This window comes from Helianthus annuus, chromosome 13 (genome assembly GCF_002127325.2).
Source record: "Helianthus annuus cultivar XRQ/B chromosome 13, HanXRQr2.0-SUNRISE, whole genome shotgun sequence".
Taxonomy (NCBI): Eukaryota; Viridiplantae; Streptophyta; class Magnoliopsida; order Asterales; family Asteraceae; genus Helianthus; species Helianthus annuus.
In genome coordinates, this window is record NC_035445.2 from 49,284,654 (window position 1) to 49,303,371 (window position 18,718).

General features: G+C 39.5%; 1 protein-coding gene across 1 annotated transcript; it reads right to left on the reverse strand.

Moving 5' to 3' along the window:
• Positions 1-11,148: 11,148 nt before the first annotated feature.
• LOC110873932 (uncharacterized mitochondrial protein AtMg00810-like) lies at positions 11,149-11,610 on the reverse strand. Its single transcript, XM_022122964.1, has one exon. The coding sequence runs from the start codon at positions 11,608-11,610 to the stop codon at positions 11,149-11,151; it is 462 nt and encodes a 153-aa protein (XP_021978656.1).
• Between the last annotated feature and the right edge of the window lie 7,108 nt (positions 11,611-18,718).

Here is an 18,718-nt window from a genome sequence, read left to right on the forward strand (position 1 = left end):
GGGACTAGGTCAGTACTTCCATACAGCAGAAGTCCCGGAATAATACCCCAGATATCACTGAGTATAAAGACCTAGTATCTCAGAATATGGGACCTTTCAAACGAGATTTCAGGGGTTACCTATATATCCAAGTAGTGTTCCCCACGAATTTCACAAGTTTGAAATTTTAGGTTTATATGCTGAATAAATCTACTAAATGTGTGAAAACCTATCGACACATCATTAGTGAGACTATTTAACTCATTTAGACTTTACAATTCTTTAGCATACTGTAATTGTCTAGCCGATGTACTATCATTTTCCCTTTATACACAAGTTCTTTTTCAATTTTATCATGTTTTTGTATTTTTGCATTTTTTACTATTTTTGTATTTTCTGAAAATAAACTATATACATCTACATCTACTCCCCCTAAATACCAAAACAAGTAAAAAATCGACAAACCATTGCAGATTGTTTCTCGTCTTTATCCGCAACAGTACTCTCATCAACGCCAATTATGCCATCCGACACCGAAAGAAGCTTCATACCATTCAGTTTTAACAAATATTTAAACCGATTTTTATCAAAAGCTTTGGTATCTAAATCAGCTTTCTGTTCGTCAGTGTGGATTTTCTCAATTCGTATCAACTTTTTCTCGAAGCGATCGCGAATAAAGTGATGACGAATCTCTATATGTTTAGTTTTAGTGTGATGTACTGGATTCTTTGTTATATTTATTGCGGCCTCATTATCAACAAAAAAGAGGTGTGTTAAGAAACTGCAAACCATAGTCGCGCATCTGTTGCTGTATCCACAGGATCTGAGAGCAGCAACTGCTAGCAGAAACGTACTCCGCTTCACATGTAGATAGCGCCACAGACGTTTGTTTCTTACACTGCCAGGTAACCAATCTAGGTCCAAAGAACTAGCATCCTGCAGTTGTTGATTTGGTATTGACTTTGCAGCATCCGAAATCCGTATCGGAATACCCTTCGAGCGTAAAGTCGCCTTTTCTAGGATACCACAACCCCAATGTAGGTGTTCCTTTCAAGTAGCGTAATATCCTCTTCACAATAATCATGTGCGAAGCTCTCGGGTTAGATTGATATCTTGCTGCGAGGCACGTTGGGTACATGATATCAGGACGTGACGCAGTTAGATACATCAAAGAACCTATCATGGAACGGTAGAACGTTTCATCAGCCCTATCTCCGGTGAGATCTGGGTGAATCCCATGATTTGTTGCAAGTGGGGTAGCAGTTGGAGTAGAACTTGACATTCCAAATTTCTCTAGAATATCATGCACGTACTTCGTCTGGTGAATGAAAATTCCCTCAGGTATTTGTTCAACTTGTAGACCCAGAAAGAATTTCATCTCCCCCATTGATGACATTTCGAATTTTTGCTTCATCACCTGTTCGAAATCTTTGCACAATTTCTCATTCGTTGACCCAAAAATTATATCGTCTACATAAATCTGAACTATCAGAAGATGTCTGTCGACCTCTTTAGTGAAGAGAGTGGCATCCACTTTTCCACGAATGAACTTATTGGCTAGTAGGTGTTGAGACAAAGTCTCGTACCATGCTCTCGGGGCCTGGTGTAAACCATATAACGCTTTGTCCAATAAGTAGACCTTGTTTTTGTGGATTGGGTCAGTAAAGCCCGGCGGCTGACCGACATAAACCTCCTCTTTGACCTTCCCATACAGAAACGCCGATTTTACATCCAACTGATAAACTTTGAAGTTCTTCCAAGACGCAAATGCTAGGAAAATTCTGATTGCCTCTAGTCGTGCCACAGGAGCATAGACTTCTGTAAAATCAATCCATTCCTATTGGCTAAGCCCTGAACAACAAGTCGAGCTTTGTTCCATACAACCACTCCTCTGTCGTCTCTCTTACACTTGAATACCCATTTTGTATTGATTTTCCTTTGACCATCCGGTAAATCCACTAACTTCCACACTCCCAACTTTTCAAACTGACTCAACTCTTCTTGCATCGCAATGACCCAAGAGTCTTCAGTAAGCGCCTCTTTATACGTTCTTGGTTCGATCTGCGAAATGAAACAACTTAATGAAAATTCAGTTTGTAAAGGTGCTACTGTAGAATAAAAACATGTTAAGCCCTGGTCTATTTGACGTCTCGTGCGAACGCCTGAATGCAATTCTCCTATGATCAACTCCTCTGGATGATAAGAAAGAGTTCACGGCATCACTTCGCTTGGAACATCCACATCACCTTCCAGATTAGTAACATTTTGATTTGCACTTTGTTCACCAATTTGGTTTATTTGACTTGAATCCTGAATCTGCTCCCCCTCAGAATTTGAATCTCCATGATCAAAGATCGGCATGTTCTCTGATTCTTGATTATCATCCTGATCTGACTGATTATCTTGAGCAACTTCATTCTGTTGGACATCATCGTGTTCACCAGCATTACTCGGACCTGCTTCATCATCATTTGAAGTTTCCCGTGGTCGTCTTGAATACTCAGCTGGGAACCTTTGCTGTGACTCGTACTCACGCAAAATATCCAACTCATCAAAGAAATCTTCTTCTTCTTCTTCTTCCATCATGTCAAATGATTCCCACAACTTGTCGTAATGATATCGCCATGAATCTCCTGGACTTTGTGGCGGAATAGTGTAACCTTGACATTCAACATTTGCAGCTTCAATAATCCGCTTCTCACTTGGAACGTAGACACGGCGTGTAGGACTTGAATATCCAACAAATATACCCTCAATGCACTTCGGACCAAACTTTCTATAAGGCTCTATAACTATACAGGGTGACCCGAACGGTTCTAGATACTTCAAATTCGGTTTGCGATTATTGATCAGCTCAAAGCATGTTTTGTTGAACTTTTTGACAGTAAGAACCCTGTTGAGCGTATAGCATGCGGCGGAAACAGCTTCAGCCCAAAAATTAATTGGTAACTTTGAATCTGCGAGCATCGTTCTAGCCGTCTCGATTAGCGTCCGATTTTTACGTTCTACAACTCCATTCTGCTGTGGAGTGTACGGAGCACTAAACTCATGCAATATACCTCTTTCATCACAAAATTCTTCCATTCTGCTGTTCTTGAATTTAGTACCATTATCACTTCGAATTCTTTTGATACGCCGTTGGTACAGATTCTCAATCTTCTTGAACAACGCCATTAAACTGTCAAACGTTTCGTCTTTCGTCTTCAAGAAAGAAACCCACGAAAATCTGGAATAATCATCAGTAACCACAATACAATAGTTATCTCCTGTAATGCTCTTGACATTCACCGGACCAAACAAATCCATGTGAAGTCTCTCCAGGGGTCTTGAGACTGAATTGACTTGTTTTGTAGGGTGTGACTTTTTCTTCTGCTTGCCTTTGACACAGCTAATGCACTCCCCTTCCAGATGAAAACCTTTGACATGAACTCCTGTAGCCAAATCATTATGCACCAAATGATTCATTTTTCTAAGATGTATATGCCCCATCTTCCGGTGCCACAATCTCGATTCTTTTTCAGTTGCTCTGGACACGAAACAGTGAGCCTGACCCGTGGTTGTAGTAGCTACGCTCATATCCAACACATACAGATCATTAACTCTCGGTGCCCTCATGATAATCCATTCCTCAAGGATAACAAATCCTGGTTTCAAGATCAAACATTCTTTATCAGTGAAGTGAGTTGTATACATCCTGTCACAGATCTGCGAAATACTCAGCATATTGTTCTCCAGCTCAGCGATGTAGTTAACTCTCTCAAACGTCACAATCCCGTTGGATAACGTTCCTTCACCAATAATCCTTCCTCCTTGATTACCCGCAAAACCTACGTATGCTCCATTTATGTTTCTGACATCATACAGCAACGAGGTCTTCCCTGTCATATGTCTAGAAGCTCCACTATCCATGATCCATCTGGATACAAGTTTTGGAAGATCCTGCACATAACAAACTTTGACTTAACCAATCTTCAATAAAAATGTCGATTCATGCTTCGCGATCAAGGAAGCTCCGGCAATTCAAACTGCTTAGTCAAACATGGTGTCCACCCAGGCCTCATCAGACTTAGGTGTAACCTTGACTTTTTTAACTCTTGCAATTTGAATTTTAAAGTTTTCAGCCTTCAGAGGTGGAAAATTCGCATCATAATCAACTTGAATTGATTCCTCAGAAGGTGAAACCTTTTTCTCTGTTTTCGGTTTCCAAACTTGTTGAGATAATGCAACCCGTTTGTTAAATTTGTCATTTTTAGTTACCGACTTCTTTACGGGTTCATTTTTCACTTTGATGTTATCATTTTTCAAACTCTTTTTCTCAACAACGATTGGTGTTTTTCCCTTCACATCAACTTTCTTCTGTTGAGTCTTCACATTTTCAGTCTTAGACTTCACGTTGGTACACTTTCGTGCAATGTGGCCAACTTGATTACATCTGAAACAAGTTCGAGTATCAGCCACTCGACTTGTGCCTTCAGACTGAGACTGAGAAGTTCTTTTCTCAAAGAACTCTTTGTTTGATTTTGAAAAAATTTCTTTCTCTTCATCAGCAAGTGAACTTGAACTGTTCACAAACTTTTTCTTCTCAACAAACCTCTTGTTTGGAACATTTCTTTTCTGATAAGACTTACCCCCCTGATAACCACCCGACCAATTGTTTCGGTTATTATTATAAACACGCAGTGGATTAACAGATTTCTTGTTGTAAACTTTTTCTTTCTCAAACCTCATTTTACTTTTCTTTTGACTCAGATTGTTCACTGCTGACAACTCAACTTCGACCAACTTGAAAACATTTGTCAATTTGTTCATGTTAACATTCTCTATCGGAAACTCTAAATCCGAAAACAACTTATCCGAACCCAACATCTTGTACATGACAAGATTTGATTCTTCATTTAAGTTGTTCTTGGACTTTTGTTTCGGAATGTATTTGTCCAAGAAACACCCATCTTCCTCAGTAGTGTCACTATCCGTTTTTAGCACATTTTCAACAACACCTTTTACAATATCATTTTGAACACTATCGTCATTGGAAGATGTGAACGTGACATCAATGTTCTCTGGAAGTTTAACTTCACTTTCTTCCTCAATTTCAACCAACCCAGATTGTTTTTTCGTATAGTTATCAAGAACAGGTGGTGGAACTCTATGAAAACCCACCCCGGTTCCATCAGAATAAACATCTTCGCCAGCTTTGTTTTTCCCTATGGGTTTGGGAACAATGTGTTGCAAAACAAAGCTTGCAGAGCTGTAACTATTAAGCTTCAACTGGATTTGCTCATTTTCAATTTCAGCCTCTTGAAATTTAAGTTTCAATTTAGCGATTTCATCCAGTTGTTTGTTGATTGATTCTTCTTTTACTCTCAGCACTGCTTTTAAATGCTCGTTTTCTTTAAAAGTTTTACCATTTCGATCATCACTATCTTTCACTGTGCTTTTGAGTTTTTCAAACTTTTCAGAAATTTAACGGTTTTCAAGAATTAACTTTTCATTTTCTTTTTTAACTTTTTCATGATCAATTTTATCATTTTCAATTTGGCTAGTTAATTTTCTTATCCGTTCAGTTGAAGCTTTAACTGTTTTGTCACGATTGAGAATTTGATTCTCAACGCTTCTGACCTTTGCTGTCAGATCATCAACTTTCTTTCCTTTGAGATACGTGACTGTATTACAAAATTTGCACTCTTTGTTGCAATTTTTGCAATCAACATTTCCATCAATTTTCTTACCTGAAGCATTTGTTGACACGTTTGAACTGACCTGGCTTTTTGACTTAGACACGGAGTTAGAGTCTACCTCAAGTGCCTTAGCAGCCAGCACTTTGTCAGCCATTTTTCCCAAGTTCTCAGCAGTCAACTCCTACGTTGTATCAATAACCCCAGTATCAATCTTCTTTGACTTCTCTTGCTCTTCTTTCTCCTTTCACTCTTTCTCTTCTTTCTCCTTTCTCTCTTTCTCTTCTTTCTCCTTTCTCTCTTTCTCTTCTTTCTCTTTCTCGTCTCCAGTTCCCCACCATTTATTCTGCCAATACTAATCTTCTTCTTTTAACTCCTTGATTATGGCTTCGATATCAAGCGTTTTGTCATCGATCGCAATGTTTCCATATGGGTAAACATAACACTCCCTGTCCGGATCCCATCTTCTCGCTCTCCTCGCTTCCAGATAGATACCAGAAATTCTAATGATTCTATTCTCAGCAATCATTTTTCTATATCTATACTTCTGCTCTTCAGTTCGGTTATCTTTCCAAGGAATAGGTTCATCGTTTTTCGCCATGAATGCGTAACCAATCGCATCTTCTTCTGGTAGAACCTCTTGACTCCAATCATACCCTTCATCATCATAAATCACCGCAAGAGCTCTAGATTTCTCTTTGTTGTCTTCAACCTGCTTCAATATAGGCGGCTCGGATTTATTCTGATGATAAATTGCCTTCTTGTAATAATCATCTCTGAAAGGATTTTCCGATTCATCAGCATATGCGTTTCTGCATTCTCGTTTGAAGTGACCTTTCTGCTTACACTTGAAACATGTCACTTTGTATTTATCGAACCCCAGCTTGGTAGATGGACCACCAATTGTCTTCCTACCGGTAATTTCCATGAAACGCTGTGCTCGACGAACAGCACTTGCCATAGCCCAACGAATATCGATCAGCTCCATTTCTTCAGGATCTATCTGATCATAATCTTCCTTGGTTAAGTTGGTATTGCCTATCTTCCCAGCTACTAACCCTTCATACGATTCCAACACCGATGCTAGGAAGATCATCTCCTGTTTAGCCGACTCCTCATCAAAATTCTGAGCATTCTTCAAGTATATTGCAATGTTGCATTGAAAACGATTCTTTGCATCAGAATGACTTGCAGATGATGAAGATCCACTATGATAACCACTGTGATTTCCACTGGTTTGACCACTTTGACTTTCTTTGTTTGATGTAGACACATTCTCAGCAGAAAAAGCAGTTTTGGGAGAAGTTGCTTTTGGCATCATGCTTTTCGGATAATACAAATCCAAATTCTGCTGGTAAGATGAGTGACTGATTTTGTATGTCTTCTTCAGTTCCAACTCGTGACTTTCAAGTCTCTCAATCACCAAATCCACAGTCAACTTTGCAGGCTCGATAGTGTTTTTCAGCATAAGCGCATAATATCTCCAATCCATCTCGTCTGGTAATGAATCGAACAGTTTGTCGACAAGCTCTTCATCAGGAAATCTGATATCATGTCTTGCTAATTCCAGCTTCAGATGACCAAACCTTTCTATCATTTTACAGACTGACTCATTCTTTAGACAACCAAACATATCAAACTCTTTCTTAAGAAGTTTCTTTTTACTTTTTACAATTTCAGCACTTCCTAGACATTTTTTTTCTAGCTTATTCCAGAGATCTTTTGCATTTGAATAATTGATCAATGAGATTATGTTTTCCCGAACGGATTGAAATAACAATGCCACACATTTTTGCTCAGCTACAAATGCATCAGTTTCTTCAGCAGATCTTAACGTTTCACCATTTTTGTTTCCATTTTCATAACCGTTTTTCAAACTTTTCCAGCTGGGAAATGCAAATGCCATCAACCAATCTTCAAACTTTCTTGACCATCGACTGTATTCCTCGATAGCCATTAGCTTTGGAGGTTTATTGAAGGTTCCAAAAGCACTTTCCGATTCCCAAGCTTCCTTTTTCTTTTCTTTCGGCGGATTCTCATTTTCTTTGCTTGATGAAGTATCATCGTTTTCGGAATTTCCCGTGAACGCGTACATGTCGCTGAACGGATTCAAGATTATATCATCCATCTTAAGTGTACCTGCAAAATCAGCCAACACTTAGAAAAATTTTCGAATTTTTGAAAAATGTGACAAATGAGCGAAACTATCAACTATTGTAACAGATAAGCGAAACCACACTCTTCTGTATAAGTGAAAGTAACAAATTGATCGAATGAGCGAGACTATGCTTGTCAGTAAGAGCGAAACCATATAGTTCGTATGAGCGAGAGTCAAATGTCGGTTCAAGCGAAACCCAAATGTTTGTTCGAGCGAAACTATCAAGTTCTTTCGAGCAAAAGTACCGTAAAAGCGAAACCTGTATGTTCAAATAAGCGAAACTACAGATTGTTTTCAAGCGAAAGCTATGTATTACGAGCGGAACCTGCGATGTCCGTAAAAGCGGAACTCCAATTTTAACTGATTTTAACCATTTTTAAGCCGTGCTTTAACCTGAAACTTTCTAGGGTTTGTTAATTGTATGTTTTACACGTTATACTCGATTTTTAGGCCATTTCAACCGTAGGAACCAGTTCAAATCGAAAAAATAGAGAGAAAGTGAGTAGAAATGAGAGAATTCTGTAGAATCAAGCTGTAGTAGTATGAACTCCTCGTCCTGAGCTCTGATACCACTTGTTGGACCGTGTTCCGACCCTAAGCAGTCAGTTGAGAATGTTCATCTTCACATACAAAGGCGGAATCAATGCACATGAAGTTACACAGCTTTTCCTTTTCAATTTCCTCTCTATTGATGCTTTCTGATTACAATTTGACAACGTTTTGCTACCACAAGCATGAAACAGTTCCGCTTCAACATACACGAATCAATGATCAGGTTTCGCTCCTAATACTTATATATAGTCCACGTGCTTTCACTTATACGACATGCCGGATAAGCGAAACTACCTGCTAAAACACAAGAGCGAAACCATATTGACACAAAAGCGGAACCTCTACAATACATGTTCATAAAAGCGAAACTACTTATATAAAAAATAATTTTGACTTTTAAGCTCCTATGTTGACCTATCTTGACCTAAGACGTAATGCAGACGAAGTCAACAGACTTTCCATGCATCAACAATGGAATTGGAGTTGGGTTTGCGGAAGTGGAAGACAAAGCTAGGGTGGTTGGGTGCAAGGCAGGGATCCACCCGTTCAAGTATCTCGGTTTGATGGTGGGGGCCAACATGAACCACATTAGCAACTGGAAACCGGTCTACGACATCTTTGAAGCGAGACTTTCTCGTTGGAAAGCTAACTTTCTGTCTATTGGCGGTCAAATTACTCTTATACGATTTGTCTTAGAAAGCCTACCAAATTATTACTTCTCCTTATACAAAGTGCCGAAGAAAGTTATTAATGACTTGGTGAAGATAATTAGAAGTTTTTTATGGGGAGGTTCGGGCGACTCTAACAAAATGCATTGGGTTGCGTGGGATCGGGTTTCTATCCCTAGAGATGAAGAGGGTATCGGGTTAAATAAACTTAAAAATATTAATGTCGCTTTACTCTCAAAGTGGGGATGGAGGTTCAAAACGGAAGAAAATCAATTATGGAAGAAGGTGGTCGATGCGCTTCACTCTAGTAGAGGAAATTGGGATTTTCTTCCCGCTAAGAAAAGCTTAAGCGGAGTTTGTAGTAATATTGTGAAATCGGTAGCAAGAACTACTATTGAAGGAAATCCGTTAAGATGTTTCTTTAAAGGCGTTCTTGGTGATGGGAAGCGGATTTCTTTTTGGCTTGATCGATGGCTCACAAATGAACCCCTCAAGGAAGTGTACCCTAACCTATTTAAATTGGAAGCTGAAAAAAAAAAACGTGTGGTGGAAAATAGGCTTTGCACCAATAATAATTATGGAGGGTACATTTGGAAGTGGACTAGAGGGCCTGCTTCATTTATAGAAATTGCATAATAGAACTGGCTTTTGAGGGACTTACATTCGGTCTCCCTGTCAAGCGACTGTGACAAGTGGGACTGGATCGGAAGCGAATCGGAATGCTTTTCGGTTGGTGCCGTTAAATGGTTACTTCGAAAAGGTGTTGACAACAACGGCAATTATGTTATGAAATGGAGCAAGCTAGTTCATTTGAAATGTAATATGCTAGCCTGGAGAGCAGAAATGGGGAAAATTCCTATCGGGGTGGCGCTTCGAAACCGAAATATTAATGTTAATTTCCCCTTTTGCAACTCGAACGAGGAAACAGTGGAATATATCTTCACTTCATGTTCAGTTGCCTCCATAGTGTGGCAACATGTTAGCATTTGGTGTAAGGTGGCTCCGTTCTTCGCCTGGACGGTTAGAGATATTCTGGAGATGCATTATTACGTCGGCCTTAAAGGGCTGGCTAAAGATGTGTTCCACACTTCTACAGAATCATTATTATTGGATGCTGGAGTTTATGGCGGGCTAGGAATGGTATCAAGTTCGAGAACAAGCAAGCGCGGATTAAAGACATTATTAAGGAAGTAAAATCAGTAGGATACCTTTGGATTAGTAGTAGACTTAAAGCGAGGTCCATCTCATGGACCGACTGGTGTAATTTTGTGATTATGTAGTTCGGTTTGGGTTGGTTTTGTCCGCCCCATTTTATGGGTTGGGTGTTTTTTTTAAGTATAAAGTTTCAAAAAAAAAAATAATCATCTTTAGGTTTAAGAGTTAGGAATTAGGTTCAAGATGTGATTTGTTAGAATAAAGGGGAATATTTTCGAATGAATTTGAACTGGTACAAGGAAAGAGATATATACTAGCACCTACCTAACTAACATCCACTAATTTAGCTTATCTATTTTAGGTAAATATAATACAAATAAATTACAATAAAATTACAATATTCTATTGGCTCCAATTGTGCATGTGTTAGATTAACATTCCCCTGCAGTCGTTGCCGTAGCTTGGCAAAGGCAAAGGCTGGACTTAAACCGATTGAACAAGTGTCGTGGAAGTCCCTTAGTAAAAATATCCGCGTATTGGTAATCCGTTGGGACATGGAGGACCCGAATGGCACCTAGCTGAACTTTTTCCCGGACGAAATGAATGTCGATCTCCACATGTTTGGTACGTTGGTGTTGGACCGGGTTGTGAGATAGATACATGGTAGTAACGTTGTCGTAATAGATGATGGAAGCTTGACGAATTGGGACATGTAGCTCTAAGAGGAGGTTACGAAGCAATGTGAGCTCAGCTGCGGTGTTTGCAACGCCTTTGTATTCTGCCTCGGCACTAGATCTCGATATAGTTGGTTGACGTTTTGAGGACCAAGAGATCAAGTTGTCGCCGAGAAAGACACAATACCCCGAAGTTGATCGTCGAGTGTCTGGACAACCCCCCCCCCCCAATCGGCATCAGAGTAGGCGGTGAGTGTGACCGATTTGGAGGGAGTGATATAGAGGCCCTAATCAATGGTGCCTTTTAGATACCGCAATATACGTTTAAGAAAGTTAAAGTGTGGCTCGTGTGGGGCGTGCATAAATAAGCAAACTTGTTGCACCGTGTATGCAATGTCGGGTCGGGTAATTGTTAAATATTGAAGTGTATCAGCGAGGCTTCGATAAAGAGAACCGTCGGTTAACAATTCACCGGTGTCGGCACTAAGCTTGTTGTTTGTGTCTGTTGGGGTGGTACTTGGTTTACAATGTTGCATATTTGCCCGTGTAAGGATGTCGGCTGCATACGACTGTTGAGATAAGAACAAGCCATCCTTTGTAGATTGAACTTGAATGCCAAGAAACTGGTGGATACGGCCAAGATCTTTCATTGCAAATTCTTGAGACATCAAGTTTATAAAGTGATGCAACAGAGTGGTGTTGGACGCGGTCAAGATAATATCATCGACATATAATAGTAGGTATGCCATTTGTGTGCCATTGCGATATATAAACAGAGAACTGTCGGAGACCGCGCTTCAAAAACCACATGTTTTAATGTATGAAGCAAACCGATGGTACCATGCGCGCGGAGCTTGCTTAAGTCCGAAAAGAGATTTCTTTAGGCGACAAACATGCGTGGGTTTGTCCGAATGAACGAAACCTGGTGGTTGAAACATATATACAGTTTCGTTTAGGTCGCCGTGTAGAAACGCGTTCTTAACATCAAGTCAATGCCTACTTGTTGAGATTTTCCGTTTACGACTAGACGAGCTTTGTAACGTTCAAGATTACCGTCCGCATGGAACTTGTGCCGAAATAGCCACATGCATCTAATGATGCTAGTATCCGTAGGTCGAGGCACTAAATCCCACGTGTCATTTTCTATTAAAGCCTTGTATTCAGTTTGCATAGCCTCATGCCAGTTCGGATCGGTCATGGCTGTTTTGTGTGACTTGGGGATAGGAGAGATGGTATGTGTGGTAGGGGTGGCATCGACATGCAGGTTAATCGGATGTTTGGTTTTCACGATGCCACGTTTGGAACGGATAACCATCGGATGATTTGGGATAGGCTGTGATGAGGGTGGTGGGGGTGGTACATGTATAGTTGGGGCGGTTTGGGTGGTACGGGTAGGAGTGGCGGAAGCTGTAGTGTTGGAGTGGTGGTGCAAAGTGTTAGTGACGGAAGTATTTGTGACGGATGGGATTGAATGTGGTGTGGAAGGTATCTCGTTGTGTGGGGACAGTGAGCCACAATTTTGGGAGTTTGTGTGGTGGGACGAATTTAAGGCTTCTGTGGAGGGGGTAGAGTGAGTAGGTGATGGTGGGGTAGGGAACATGGTGGTTGTATAGGAGAAGGTGAGGTAGTGAATATTGTAGGAGAAGGGTCACTGTCCAAAAAAGAATATGAATTTTGTTGAATTGGTGTTGATGCATAAGGGAAATATTGTTCATCAAACGTAACATGTCGTGACGGTTTGAAGGTCGAGACATCGGTAACCCCGATAATTAGGTGGGTAACCAAGAAATACACAGGCTATGGACCAAGGTGCAAGTTTGTGTGGTTGAGTTGCAGATTGGTTTGGAAAGCATGTGCTTCCGAAGACGCGTAAATGGTCGTAGTCAGGTGTTTTTAGATAGAGCATGGTAGTGGGAATGTTGGAATGTATGGTTTTAGATGGCAAGATGTTGTGTAGGTAGGTTGCGGTGTGCAACGCTTCAACCCAGAAAACGGGAGGTAATGAAGCATGGGTTAACAAAGATCGAATGATGTCATTGAGTCGTCGTATCATACGTTCGGCTTTGCCATTTTGTTGAGATGTGTGTGGGCATGAAAAACGGAATTGAATGCCGTGTTTGGTTGCAAATGATTTGAAGTTGTTGTTGTCAAACTCTCCCCCCATGTCACATTGAAACGATTTAATTGGTCGATTAAATTGTGTGTGTCACGGCCCTTGGCCCCGGTTTGACCCGGTTCAAGAGCCGCGGGACAGGAAACCTGCGGTATCTAATTTAGGCGACAGCGGAAGTCTTTTAATACAGAATCTTTAATACTGGAAAATGCTCGTTTATTAAATTACATAAAGTTTAGGGATAAAATCCCATAATTTACAATAAAGCGATTTCACTGGGAAATCTTTATTTTCAAAACATATTTCTTTATTTATTTATATTGAGCCACTTCTCAAGCTGGTAGTGCTTCACGGCACTTTTCTTAGCTCACAACAGATCACCTGAAACATGTTTGAAAAAGATTTTGTCAGCGGGGAAATACTGAGTGAATCATTCAGTTTACTAAAACGACTCATTTGTTATAATCTACAGTATTAAGAGAGATTACAATGTTTCTGATATCAAACCAACTACCCACAGTATTTGTCACTCGAATCTTTACGGTGACTGTGGTCATATCACCATTGGCTGCCCCAATGAAGGACGAATATCACTAAATTTTGGTTCGCCCACCTAAAGTGATAACAACAGTAGTAATGTGCACAATACCCCACATACCGGCTGTAATTTGGTGATTACATAAATTTAATCACTGTAATTTGGTACTTGTCAGTAGTTTCTTGTACGATTTCTGGACCTGATAATTGACTTTCTCCTATCTCTGCCCACCAAACTGGAGTTCTGCACTTGCGTCCATACAGTGCTTCGAATGGAGCAGTTTCAATGCTTGAATGATAACTATTGTTATAGGAGAATTCAATTAAAGGTAAATGGCTATCCCAATTACCACCAAAATCTATAACACATGCTTGAAGCATGTCTTCGAGAGTTTGTATTGTCCTTTCGCTTTGTCCGTCTGTTTGAGGATGATATGCAGTACTCAGATTTAGTCGGGTTCCCATTGCTTTCTGGAAACTTGTCCAGAAATGAGAAATGAAACGACTATCTCTATCCGATACAATGGAGAGTGGAACTCCATGTAAAGATACTACTTCATCTACGTACAACTTGGCCAATCTTTCCATACTAAAGGTTTCTTTCATTGGTAGAAAATGAGCTGATTTGGTTAATCGATCCACAATTACCCAAATCGCATCATTACCTTTTTGGGTTTTGGGTAACTTAGTAACAAAATCCATTGTTATGAGTTCCCATTTCCATACAGGCATTTCTAGCTGTTGTAGTAGTCCTGAAGGTTTCTGGTGTTCAGCTTTTACTTGTGAACAAGTTAGGCACTTAGATACGTATTCGGCTATATCCTTTTTCATTCCTATCCACCAGAAATTATTTCTTAAATCTTGGTACATCTTATTGTTTCCTGGGTGCATAGTATACCTAGATTTATGGGCTTCTTCTAAAATCTTATTTCTTAATTCTCCCTGCTTAGGTACCCAAATTCGTTTCTTGTGGAATCTCCAAATTCCATCATTTCCTTGTTTTAGTTCTTTCATGTAACCTTTCATTCCTTCAGCATCGTCCTTGATTGTTGTTTCTTGGATTTCCTTTAATTGCTCCATTAAATCTACTTGTAGATTTAATCTAAGAGCACGGACTCGCTTTTGCTTCTCATGATATTTACGACTTAAGGCATCTGCGACTACATTCGCTTTTCCTTCGTGATATTGAATATCACAGTCGTAATCGCTTAGGATTTCCATCCATCTTCTTTGCCTCATATTTAACTCTTTTTGCCCAAATATGACCTTAAACTCTTATGATCTGTATAAACAGTAAACTTACTTCCATACAGATAATGTCTCCAAATCTTAAGGGCAAAAATTATGGCTCCTAATTCCAAATCATGAGTCGTATAATTCTCTTCGTGCTTTTTCAATTGTCTAGAGGCATACGCAATTACCTTCTTGCGTTGCATTAGCACACATCCAAATCCTAATTTTGAAGCATCACAATATACTTCAAAATCTTCTGTTCCTCCAGGTAATGCTAAAATTGGAGCATTTGTCAATTGGTGTTTTAAAATCTTAAAAGCTTCTTCTTGTCTAGATCCCCACTCAAACTTAACGGCTTTACAGGTCAGCTTAGTTAAAGGTACAGCTAACTTAGAGAAATCCTTAATAAATCGTCTATAGTATCCAGCTAAGCCTAGAAAACTTCTAATTTCCATAGCTGTTTGCGGAACTTTCCATTTCGTGATGGCTTCTATCTTAGAAGGATCTACCTGAATTCCTTTGTGATTTACCACATGACCTAAGAATTGCACTTCTTGCAACCAAAATTCACATTTTGAGAATTTAGCATAAAGCTTTTCTTTTCTTAACAAAGCTAAGAGTGCGTGTAAATGCTCACAATGTTCCTGGTGACTTTTGGAGTAAATAAGTATATCGTCTATGAAAACGATCACAAATTTATCCAAGTATGGTTTACAAATCCTATTCATCATGTCCATGAATGCTGCGGGTGCATTCGTTAATCCAAAGGGCATGACTGTAAACTCATAATGACCATACCTAGTTCTGAAAGCAGTTTTAGGTATGTCTTCTTCTTGTACTTTTAACTGATGATATCCGGATCTTAAGTCTATCTTAGAAAAATATCTAGCTCCTTGAAGTTGATCAAAAAGATCATCAATCCTAGGTAATGGGTATCGATTCTTAATTGTAACTTTATTCAATTCTCTATAATCAATACACATTCGCATCGATCCATCTTTCTTTTTCACAAACAACACTGGTGCTCCCCAAGGGGATGAACTAGGTTGTATAAATCCTTTGCTTAGTAATTCATCTAACTGCTTTTTCAATTCTAGCATTTCGGTGGGTGCTAATCGATAGGGTGCTTTAGCTATTGGTATAGTACCTGGAATTAAATGAATTCTAAACTCTACTTTTCTATCGAGTGGTAACCCAGGTAATTCTTCTGGAAAAACATCTGGGTATTCTGAGACTATAGGGATGTCTTGAAGTTCCTTATCTCTAGTGTTAATGATTACGGAAATCATATACACCGTTTCTTGTTTTCTCGAATAACTAGCCAAATTCATTACTGAGATGAATTTTAGTGGCTTTCGAGGTCTATCTCCCGAAATCAAAATCACTTCTCCTGCGGGGGTTCGAATTTCTACGAAATTCTTATCACATAGGATTCGAGCATGGTTGGCTACTAACCAATCCATTCCTAACACCACATCGAATCCGGCTAAATTCATAGGTAACAGGTTTGCAGAGAACTTATGGCCTAATAGTTCTATTTTTCCTTCTTGCAAAACTTTATCTATGTTAACAGAATTTCCTTCTGCGGTTTCGACCGTAAAAATCTGCCTAAGAGTGGTTAAGGGTAGCTTAAGAGCTTGGCAGAATGAAGTATTAATAAAACTTTAGTTTGCACCAGAGTCAAATAATACTTTTGCAAATACGTCGTGAACTAGGAACGTACCGGCTATCACATCTGGGATGAGTTCGGCTTCTTGAGTGGTCAGCTGAAATGCTCGTGCATTCTTCTTAGTAGTTCCGTTAGCTGGTTTGGCTTTGTTGTCTGTTGGTTTCACTATCTTAGGACATTCTGTCTTGTAATGTCCTGTTTCATCGCAGTTATAGCAGACTATGGTTTTCTTTTTGCAATCTGCTTCACGATGTCCTGTCATTTTGCAGAAGTTGCAAATTATATTACATCTTCCAAAATGATTCTTTATGCAATTTTTGAAAAAAGGCGGATCAACAGATTGTGTCATTCGTCTCTTCTTGAACTTGTTATTATTATTACCCATATGAAATCCTTGGGTAATCTTTTGAGCCAATTCCTTCTTTCGATCTTTTTCTTTTGTACGTACCAATTCATCAGTTAGGGTATTAGCTAATTCCACAGCATCGTCAATAGTACGAGGTCTTGCAGCTTTAACGATGTTATGGATCTCACTAATTAATCCCCAAATATAACGGGAAATGAGTACCGGTTCTGGCGAAGCCAGTGTTGGTACTACTCTAGCGTATTCAAAGAATGTCGAAGTATAACCGCGACAATCTACTCCCGTCATACGATGACTTAGGAAATTATTTGCCATTTGTTCCTTTTCATATTCGGGACAGAATTTTCTTTCTACAAGACTCTTAAATTCTTCCCAGCTCATTGCATAAGCTATTCTTCTTCCTTTTGCTTGTAATACCGTGTTCCACCATTCTAGCGCTCCTTCTTTGAACAGGTTTGAAGCATACATGACCTGATCTTCTTCGGCACACTTACTTATTGCAATTACTGCTTCGGTTTTCTCTAACCAACGCAGTACTGCAGTTGCTCCTTCGTTACCTGCAAATTCTATGGGTTTGCAAGCAAGAAATTCCTTGTAAGTGCAACCAGACGTGGCAGCTTTCATTTTCTTAGGAAGTGGAGCCTGTTGCGGATGGTTATCATGATTATCATGATTGCCGCCTCCGTTTACACTATGACTAAAATTGTCTTCCTGAGTACGTTTACTAGGAATGATTTGTTGTGATTCAACAGGTTTCCTAGCAGCAGCCATGATTTCTGGAATAGCATTGGCTATCCCTTGAGTAATGATATTTTCAATATCTTGTCTAGTCATATACTAATTTTCCTGGTTTTGCTCAGCTTGATTTTCTTCATTAACTGGTTCATTGTTAGCGTTCTCCATCTGATGATTTTTATAGATATAAACTTATTAGTGTCAAATAATTTTAACAAAACAATTGCACATAATCACATAATCTTATCACCACATATTTATAATCAAAATTGTCGATTTCTCGACTTCTATTTTGTTCTATAGATTCTATAGGCATCCGTACACACCGTATCTTACAAGGTTTTATTGCCCATTTTACAAAATTCTATTTTAGTATTACTGCTATAAACATACTTCCTGATTCACTATTCGGTTTGTTAACTGGCAGTTTTAGTAACGACGCTCCCTTTCGTCATACTTCCAGGATAGTTGTTCCCCCATCTCCCGAATCCTATTCCCCGTACCTATCAGTTCTTCACCAAACTGACGAAGTTCGGCTAGGTTTTCGTTACTCATTGGAGGATTAGGGATAGGTTCTGGATCAAACTGTGGAAGGAAGGTATAAGGGCTATTAATCATGTTTTGGAATTGCCAGTCATTTGTCCACCACTCGTCCATTTCACCTAAAGGGCGAGTGTGAATCAGAGGGTCTGGAATAGCTGGTTCTATGTTGAAGGGAAATTGGGCTGTGGCCGGATAAGGGTACAGATTATTGTGGATAGGGCTTATAACATCACAGTTTGCCAGTAGACGGTCTATTTCGTCTTGAAACGTGATTTCCTCAGGTTGTTTCGAGCTCTCTCCAATTTCCATTCCCTTTTGCCTAACGTCTTGCCTTATTTCTATTTCGGGCTGTTTGGAACCCTCCCCTGTTTCTATTTCTTTCCCTTTACTCACAGGATTTTCTATTTTAGGAAGTCTCCTAGTGGCCGGCTTCCTTCGGCGTACTTTCCTCCATCCTACATATCTTCTTCTCTTTTTAGGTTTTGCTTTTTCCAGCGGTGGAGCTTGGAATTCCATGGGTTCCTCTATGTCAGCAATATAACCAGTAAAGTCGTGGGAGACTTCGATTGGTACTGGATATAAGTTGAGATTCTGAAATGCTTCCGATATCTCATTCATGCTGTGTAGCGTATATGCAAAATGCACAAAATGCAATGTTAAAAC